This window comes from Sapajus apella, unplaced genomic scaffold (assembly GCF_009761245.1).
Source record: "Sapajus apella isolate SASKATOON/1434 unplaced genomic scaffold, GSC_monkey_1.0 scaffold22, whole genome shotgun sequence".
Lineage (NCBI taxonomy): Eukaryota > Metazoa > Chordata > Mammalia > Primates > Cebidae > Sapajus > Sapajus apella.
This window is the reverse complement of record NW_022436962.1, coordinates 9,371,489-9,380,722: the sequence shown is the minus strand read 5'-3', so window position 1 is coordinate 9,380,722 and position 9,234 is coordinate 9,371,489. Positions and strand designations below refer to the sequence as shown.

General features: G+C 44.2%; 1 protein-coding gene across 8 annotated transcripts; it reads left to right on the top strand.

Annotated features, from left to right (window-relative positions):
• The first annotated feature begins 1,201 nt into the window (after window positions 1-1,201).
• RAB29 (RAB29, member RAS oncogene family) lies at window positions 1,202-8,367 on the top strand. Of its 8 annotated transcripts, none has more exons than XM_032288983.1 (6): window positions 1,202-1,422; window positions 1,726-1,851; window positions 4,415-4,486; window positions 5,358-5,539; window positions 5,836-5,957; window positions 6,436-8,367. In XM_032288983.1, exons 2-6 carry the CDS (start codon window positions 1,728-1,730, stop codon window positions 6,572-6,574), a joined length of 639 nt encoding a protein of 212 aa, XP_032144874.1. In that variant the 5' UTR covers window positions 1,202-1,422; window positions 1,726-1,727; the 3' UTR covers window positions 6,575-8,367. The 8 variants fall into 8 exon arrangements, with proteins under 8 accessions (XP_032144874.1, XP_032144873.1, XP_032144872.1 ...); XM_032288982.1 differs by having other exon boundaries at window positions 1,203-1,467; window positions 1,609-1,851; XM_032288985.1 differs by having other exon boundaries at window positions 1,216-1,422; window positions 1,609-1,851; window positions 6,240-8,367.
• The last annotated feature ends 867 nt before the right edge of the window (window positions 8,368-9,234 follow it).

The window sequence follows — 9,234 nt, the reverse complement described above, 5'->3', positions numbered from 1 at the left end:
CACTCAAGAGTTTGTAGAATGATTGACTCAGAGACCAAGAATCAAGCCTTAGGAGAAACACTGAGAGGGAAATGGGATGGAGAGAAACCTCAAAGAAAAAGATAATCATCAGAGAAGTAGGAGGATGAAAAAGAAAGAACAGTGTCGTAGAAGGCACATGGGAAACAAATGTCAAAGGAGTGGCCAGCTATGTCAAAGCAAATAGGAACAGAGAAAATTGGATCCTTAAATGTGAGTAGCCTGGCCTAACCTCCTGTGCCTGGGCAACAAACATTTTGGGCAAAATATATTGTGAGCCATGCTCGTGTTCTTTCCCCACAGAACACAAGTGATAGCCTCTCTATCAAGAGACCTAAGCAAGATTCCATAGTGTCTGGTCCTGGGCTGTTCACATGGCCTTGCCGGCTTTCTTCCTCAATTCCTAGAAAAAGTATAGAAAATGGAACTCTCTTTGCTTGCCATTGAGCTCATGTCCTGCCAACTCCTAACTAAATGACAGGCAGGTCAGTAAAGTTACAGGCTGAGAAGTTAGAATTATTTGTCAAACCCTAGTTTTATGATGATCTGTTAACAACAGCCACAACAAATCAAGGATTCCCAGTGTATTTCAATTAGCTTCCAGCTCAAATGATACATGAATAAATAGCATGGTTAGAACAGGCACTGTAGAAGTATGAATGGGGACTGTCTCCTGTTTTCTGCCTATTGCTATTGCTGGATATTAAATGCTGTGACTTTTGACATAGGTTTTTCCAAGGAATGGTCTCTTGGGTCAAGTTTCCCTGAACTTGCCTGGTATTAGGCAAGTTCATACGGAAACTATGAGTAATTTCACGAGGTCCTGGGCTTGTCTATCTATTTGAAGGAATAGGAAATGGACTTCACTTGGAGCATGATCTACGAGGCTTGGGCTTTTATTAATGAAATAAGTTTTAATCTTAACTACGCAAAATCTTTAAAGACAGGAGAAAACTATCTGGGGACAGATTCAGGCCAGCGAGATCACGTTGCACAAATCTCCTCTTAAGGGATCTTCACTGACCCAGAACCGTTTCAAAATAAGATTCCGAACAGTTGAAGGAGTTTGAAGCCTTGAAACATTGTGTAGGTTGGTTTAAAACAAAATAATGAATACACTACATTTCCCAGGAGGCTTCGCGGGTGAGCCTCTGCACTCGGCTAGTTCTCTCTGCTGCGAGGATAGTTGGGAAATGTAGTGCTCCAGGCAACCCTGCACGTGACGCTTGCGGAGGAAGGCGAGAGAGAGGCGCGGGAGGGGGTCTAGGGAATCGAGGGGCCAGCTGCTTTTTCTCACAATTTGGTTTGTGCAGCAAGGGGAGGGTCCTCATCATCTGGCCCCAGTGGTGTAATGAGCTGACTGGGATTCAGTTGCTGGCTTGGAGCCGCTCCGGGGAAGTCCCGGTGGGTGAGGTTCCGCAGCGCCTGCTCTTGTTTCTCGGCAGTCGGGTAGGGGGGTAGGGGGGAAGGTGCGAACTGCCGGGGGCACGGAGCTCGCGCCCTGCGCCCCACCCAGGTTGTGGCTGCCCGGGGAGGAAGCGCGCATAGGTTGAGTGCAAAGTTTCCTTTTTTGCTTTCTCGTCAGAGCAGCCCTCACAGGCGGTGGGTGGGAATGCCTCACTTCACTTTGAAGAGGGTCGGGAGCCAAAGGGGTTAAAACAAGCTACTTCCCCACTTTCCGCCTCTCTAAAACGCACACTCCGGTAGCCATGGGCAGCCGCGACCACCTGTTCAAAGTGCTGGTGGTGGGGGACGCCGCAGTGGGCAAGACGTCGCTGGTGCAGCGATATTCCCAGGACAGCTTCAGCAAACACTACAAGTCCACGGTGGGAGGTGAGACGTCTCTGGGGGGAGGAGTCGGAAGAGGCCCGGACCGCGGACTCGAGCTGGAGACCCAAGTGGGATGGGGATTTGCGGTCGGTTGTTGGGTCCTTCTTCGGGCCAGGAAGTAGTGTCTGGGAATCTGGATGGTGTAATTGCTGGGTGTTTGGTTTACACGCCTCTCTTGGGTTTCCCCAGTTCGATTTTCCCAACCTGAACCGGCTGCCTGGTGAAAGGTAAGAGCTAAGGAGTGACGATGAGAATAGGGAAGGGAGGCTGAGGATGAGCAATTGCTGTTTATTGCGAGCTCACTGTGAACTCAAGTCTCCTGCCTCAGCCTTTCAGCTGTCATGGGCAAATCTCTCCAGTCAGCAGAAGAAGCTGAGATCCTCTGTAGGGCCTCCTGGTTAGGTGCAGTCTGGGGCTGTTGTCCTGCCCCTCTCTGTTGAGGAAGGAACCGCAAGGTGTTTAACCTGGCTTCTGGGGGAGAACGCAGGAAGCAGAACTGGTCAGAAGAACTTTAGCTCAGTTACGGGGCTGTGGGTGGGATGGAAGACACAAAATCCCCAAACGAGCCCCTTGGCTACGCAGTCACATGCCCATGAGGGCTGATGAACTTTTTGTCCATTGATTGCTTAAATGAAGGTAACCAAAGAAGTCTTCAAAGAATGTGAAATATACCACTTCTCTGATCTGTCTTCCCACCACTTTTCCCCTCAAACTGGAGAAGGTAGGGAGGAAGGGAACACCATCATTTCTTTCTCGGGCGTAGCCTTTGGACTCAACTGTTTTTTCAGAGGTAGAATTGCCTTATTGTTAATTAGAAGGTATTTAGCTGGTGATGGGGGAAGAGTAACTTAAAATTTTATTTATCTCTGTTAAAACAACTTAAGGGGAAAAACTTGTACTAATGGAAAAATTGAAAATGTGTGCTTGTGTTCATATGGAAGTTTAAAAAGAAATTAACAAGCATTTACATTGCAGTTGAAACATTCTCCTTAAGAACCCCCAGCAGGGCTGGGCATAGTGGTTTACTCCTGTAATCTCAGCACTTTGGGAGGCCAAGGCGGGCAGATCATTTGAGGTTAGGAGTTCAAGACCAGCCTGACCAATATGGTGAAACCCCATTTCTACTAAAAGTACAAAAAAAATTAGTCGGGCATGGTGGCACACACCTGTAATCCCAGCTACTTAGAGGCTGAGGCAGGAGAATCACTTGAACCTGGGAGGCGGAGGTTGCAGTGAACCAAGATCACACTACTGGACTCCAGCCTGGATAACAGAGCAAGGACTCTGTGTTAAAAAAACAAAACAAAAAAACAGTAGGGTCCAGTGAGGTGGTTCATACTTGCAATCCCAGCACTTTAGGAGGCTGAGGCAGGAGGATTGCTTGAGACCAGCCAAGGGAAACATGGCAAGACCCCACCTCTACAAAAATTAAAGAAAAAAGCAGCTGTGGTCCCAGCTACTCGGGAAACTGAGGCGAGAGGATTGCTTGAACTCAGGAGGTCAAGGCTTCAGTGAGCCCTGTTCACACCACTGACTGCTCTGTAGCCTGGGCAACAGAGCAAGACACTGTCTCAAAAACAAAAGAACAAAGAAATTTAAGTCCGGCAAAATTAAAGGTTTAAAGTTTCAGACACTCTATCTTGACCACTCAGCCCTCCCACTCCTAAATAACATAAGGTCCCTATTTCACAGATTTGAGTTAAAAGTACCCTGCTATTAATAGTTAATTTTTAATAATTGCTATAGTTTTCCTTTAGCAAAGAACATAATTGACTCTGGCTAATTTTTTTCAGTGTTTATTCTAAATTTCCCTTAGCTTTGATTCCTGTCACAGAGGTGAAAGATAATATTTCCGAACCTCAGAAATTACTCTGTTTCTGTCCTTATCCATAAGCTTTCCCCGTGGAATACTCACCCAGCCTTAACTCAAGAAGTCTCAGCACGTGCAGACTTGGTGGTAGATTCCAGCAGGACTCTTCAGCAACATCCATGCAGTGTCTTCTTCCTGGGACTCCTCTGGGACTTTTTCCATTTATTCCATTCTTGCCCAAGATAATACCTGCAGTCTTACCGTGGATGTAGAGTTCCCCAGGGTGTGTTCTTCTCATAATACAATTTGATTAGAAACCAACAGTGAAATTGAATGTGGACGATACAAAAGCAACCACGCTTATTTCATTTCCCCCTTCTCCCCCATCATCCCTTCCTTGAGAAAACCCCCTAAATCTCCCAGAAACTGTTTAACCTGAGAATGAGAGTTGTTTTCATAGTTACTCCCACCCCTGTCTTAGTTACTCTTGCCTCCAGTCTTGGAGACAATCTTAGCAAATAAATGAGCTTAACAAGAGAGTAAAAGCTGGAAACCCCTTTGGAAAGTGAGTATGAATTGTCCATCTCACACTTAATACGTGCATGTGGATTCATCTCAGTGAATTGAGGGCTTAAAGATAAACAAATGGAATTGGTTATATGTCCCTAGGGTTGTCACTGCCTTTTTGATTGAGTTTATCCCTATTCATTTTTTACAGTGAAATTTTATTAAAGTATAATGTGCATATATTTTCAGTGGATTTTGCTCTGAAGGTTCTCCAGTGGTCTGACTCCGAGATAGTGCGGCTTCAGCTGTGGGATATTGCAGGTAAAGTGGGAGGGCTGGATAGGAACAAGGGAAGAAATTTTTATTTAACCAGCACGCTCTGAGGGAAAAAAAAAAAATGAGGCAGCAAAGCCAGAAATTGTTTTTTTGAAGCAGGAATGATTGAGCGGCTCTGAGGACACACGAGCTGAATAGATGCAGAGCTTTTGTAGATGTTTTGCCCTGAATAAATCTAGAGCAGTCTGTATGTGGGTGGAGGGGCTGGCAAGGTGGTGGATTGTCCAGACATAGGTGGTCACTCCCAAGGCAGGGGAGGCTGCTTTTTCTAGATTTAAGGCTGACCTTGGTGAAAAACGAGATCCCCAGAAAATAGATAGAATAAAAATAGTGAATCCGTATTATGTGCCAAGCATTCTTCTAAGCATTTTAAATTCAATGACTCATTAATCCTCACACCAACCCTATGATAAAAGCTGCTTTTGGAGAATCTCTTGAACCTGGGAGGCAGAGATTGCAGTGAGCCGAGATCGCACCATTGCACTCCAGCCTGGGCAGTAAGAGTGAAACTCTGTTTGGAAAAAAAAAAAAAAAAAGGCTACTGCTTTTATCTTCGCTTTACAGTTGAGAAATCTGAACCACTGAGAGCTTGATTTGCCCAAAGTCACATAGTATGCAGCAGAGCAGAGATTTGGACTAGAGCAATCTGGGTGCCGAATCTGCTTTGGAAATAATCAGCCTTCATTATCCTTTTATGGGATAGGTAGAAAACCAAGAGTCAGAGGGGGAAAGTGAGTGGCTCCCTCTGCCACATATGCTTACTTCCCCCTTCCACAAGGAATGGGGAGAGGGCGAGGTGCTAGGATACAGAGGCTGGCTCTCAGGTCACTTTGAGAACTCTTCCCTTTTTCCCCAGGGCAGGAGCGTTTCACCTCTATGACACGACTGTATTATCGGGATGCCTCTGCCTGTGTTATTATGTTTGACGTTACCAATGCCACTACCTTCAGCAACAGCCAGAGGTGGAAACAGGACCTAGATAGTAAGCTCACACTGCCCAATGGAGAGCCCGTGCCCTGCCTGCTCTTGGCCAACAAGGTATGTGACCAATCTCAGAAAATGGCCCCTAGCCTCTATCTGTGGTTAGAAAGTTAAGTAAAATGCTCTCGGATTCTGGGCATCCATTTCCCCTTCTTAAGCTGGCAGAATCATCTCTACCTCCTTTCAAAGGATGTTGAGGGTGAGACTTTCTTTGGGAAGAATGTTGACTGTGGATTTCCGATGCTGGTGTTCTTATCCATTGGTGGGAAAATGTTTTATATCCACAGTATCTGAGCCATATTCTTATTCCCAGAAAGTTTATGATGTTGCCTTTTATTTTTCCTCTTTGCCAGTGTGATCTGTCCCCTTGGGCAGTGAGTCGGGACCAGATTGACCGGTTCAGTAAAGAGAACGGTTTCACAGGTTGGACAGAAACATCCGTCAAGGAGAACAAAAATATTAATGAAGCTATGAGGTAAGTAGCTCATGCTGTTCTGAGAATAGGCATGCAGATGTATGCATCTTCCACTGTGGCCCTGTGGACCCTCTTTTCTTGTTTCTGAGCCAGTAATGACAGAGCCACTGGAATGCCAGCCCCTGAAGGTCAGGGATACTGTCTTCTCTCCTGAGATAACTGGGGACAAAGGGGCATTTAAACCTTCTGGCTTTACCAAACACGGATGACAAGTCAGACTACATCTGCCATTTCTGCTTTTCCTCTAAAATAAGCTTCCCAGGCTTGTTTTTTGTTTTTTAGCGTCCTCATTGAAAAGATGATGAGAAATTCCAGAGAAGATATCCTGTCTTTGTCTACCAAAGGGGACTACATCAATCTACAAACCAAGTCCTCCAGCTGGTCCTGCTGCTAGAAGTGTTTGGCTTATTTTCCATCCCAGTTCTGGGAGTCCTTCTCAATCTCTTCCCTTTGGTTGCCAACCTGGCAATTTTTTAAGTACATTTGAATTGTCTCCTGACTGCTGTCCAGGAAGGAGGCCCATTGTCACTTGGAAAAGACACCTGGGACCCATGCGCATTTCTACATCTCCTGGATTCGCCTTTGACATGCTGCTGGCTCATGTTAGTTCCAGTTAGTGCCTTCTGTGTAAGATCATCTCATCATTCCTCCATCTGTGATCTGGAATTTTGTGAGGAGGATAAGAAATCAGCACCTACGTTTTAGAGATTATAATTCTCACCTACTTTTGAGCTTATTTTTCTATTTGGTATGCATTGATATCATGACTTCCAATTGAAAGGAAAATGAGATCAAACGTCATTTCCCAAATTTCTTGTAGGCCATTGCTTTCAGATTCTTTCTGTCTTGGAATGGAAACATCTGATTCTGGAATGAGGAAGGAGTGGGTGTGGATATCTATGGATTTTTGGCTACTAGGAGCTACCCAGAAGTCCCTGTATTTTTGAAACTTCTAAAGTCATAATTAAGCTTCTCTTGTCTTGGCATCAAGAATGGTCAAGTTTTTTGGCTGGGCATGGTAACTCATACCTGTAATCCCAACATTTGGGGAGGCCGAGGTGAGTGGATCTCTTGAGGCCAGGAGTTCAAGACCAGCATGGCAAAACCCCATCTCTACTGAAAGTACAAAAATTAGCTGGCCTTGATGGCATGCATCTGTAGTCCCAGCTACTCTGGAGGCTAAAGCGGGAAAATTGCTTGAGACCGGGAGGCAGAGGTTGCAATGAGCAAAGATCACTCCAGCCTGGGCAACAGAGCGAGACTCCGTCTCAAAAAAAAAAAAAAAAAAAAAAAAGGAATAGTCAAATTTTAAACTACCTATCTCATGCAATGAGAGCATTTTCTTCCACAAAGAGCTTAGTTCTCATGATAGGGTTGTCTAGTGTCTGCCGTTTCCAGGTTTCTGGGTTGATGTCTTAATGCATAATACTGCAAGTGACATCAGTTGGCTGTGACACTTCGAAATAGGTCTGCTCCTCACAGCTTTGGGAATCTGAATGGAAGAAGAAAAGGGAGAAGTTAACAACCTCCACTGGGGCAACTTTGGGAGCACTTAGACCCTTAGTCCTAGGAAACAAATATTACGTGGAGGCCCTGGCCTTGGGGAGGAAAGTGGAGAGACAGAAAATCATTTGGTAATTTAAGTACTAAATTGGGCAGGGTTTTGTAGTATCAAGTCACTATGAGACAGTTTAATTTGTTAAATTCTCTCAAGGGTGGTGATTTATAACCTGCCCAAAGGTATTGATATTCTTAGTAAACTCAGAGGCCTGAAGTTCTTTGATAGACCTTAAATAAGTGTCCTAAGTCAGGGTTCCCAAATCTGGCTGGTCAGAAATACCTGGGAAGTTTGTTAACATTTTAAAAAATGTTTTAAGATTTTTGGGTCCCAACCTCAAATCTACTGAATCAAAATTTCTAGGGATGAAACCTAGGAATGTGTTGTTTTCAGAGCTTCCCAGGTGATTGTGAACAGCCTGTTTTGGGAACCATTGCTGGAGAACTTGGTAAAGATACAAAGACCCAGACCTTTTGTATTTACATTTAAATACAAATCCTGGGTTTCTATATACTCTGTTAGCTCTTTGCTGACTCTGCTACACACGAGACTTTGAAAACTACTGTCCTAAGAAAGAGATCAGAGGCCACATATCAGAGAAAGGAGCATCAAATCTTCGGTGGTTTGTTGTGTGGTTTTTTAATGCCAGTTATTTTAACTTGCACAGTCTTCTGAAACCTTGTATTAGTAGTTCTCTTTTGTATTACCATTTTCAGATGGGGTTTTGATGACTATGATTCTGAAGATAACAGTGGAGTAGCAAATTTCATTGATATGAAGAGATAATTGATTTTCATTCATTGGTTTGAACACCTGCAAAATCACAAATAAATGAGAATTAAGTCTTGTATTCATGGTAGTTATCGGCCTTAAATGTGAGTTTGTCAAAGTGCTGTTTTATACCGATAGCTCAAGAGGATTGTGGAAATGGAGACTTTATTTTTTAAATTCCTTTTTTTTTTATTTTTTAAATTTTTTATTCAAGAGGTACATACGCAAGTTTGTTACATGGGTATATTGTGTGATGCTAAAGTTTGGGTTTCTGCTTAGCCTGTCTCCCAAATAGTGAACATAGTACCCAGTAGGCAGTTTGTCAACACTTACTCCCTCTCTCCTCACTTTTAGGAGTCCCCAGTGTCTAGTGTTTCCATCTTTTTTTTTTTTTAATTTATAATTTTTTTTATAGAGACGGGGTTTCACCACATTGGCCAGGATGGTCTCGATCTCCTGACTTCGTGATCCACCCACCTCGGCCTCCCAGAGTGCTGGGATTACAGGCGTGAGCCACTGTGCCCGGCCTGTTTACATCTTTGTGTGTGTGCCCAGGGTTTACTTCCCACTTGCAAGTGAGAAATGCAGTCAAATACCTTCTTTTAAAATGAAGGTAGGCCAGGCGTGGTGGCTCACGCCTGTAATCCCAGCACTGTGGGAGGCCGAGGTGGGTGGATCACCTGAGATCAGGCGTTTGAGACCACCCTGGCCAACATGGTGAAACCCCATCCCTATAACAAATAAAAATAAAAAATAAAATGAAGGTAAGTAAATATTATTCTGTTTACCTATTAATTTACTAATACCAATTGTTTAGATCCATCTGCCTAGTACCAATTCAGTACGTGATGTAACATGCCAGACACTGCTTGAAAATGCGACCTTTTTGAAAAACTGAATGTGCTTTCTTTTCCCATTTGCTGACTCAGAATTTACCTGCTTTTTCAA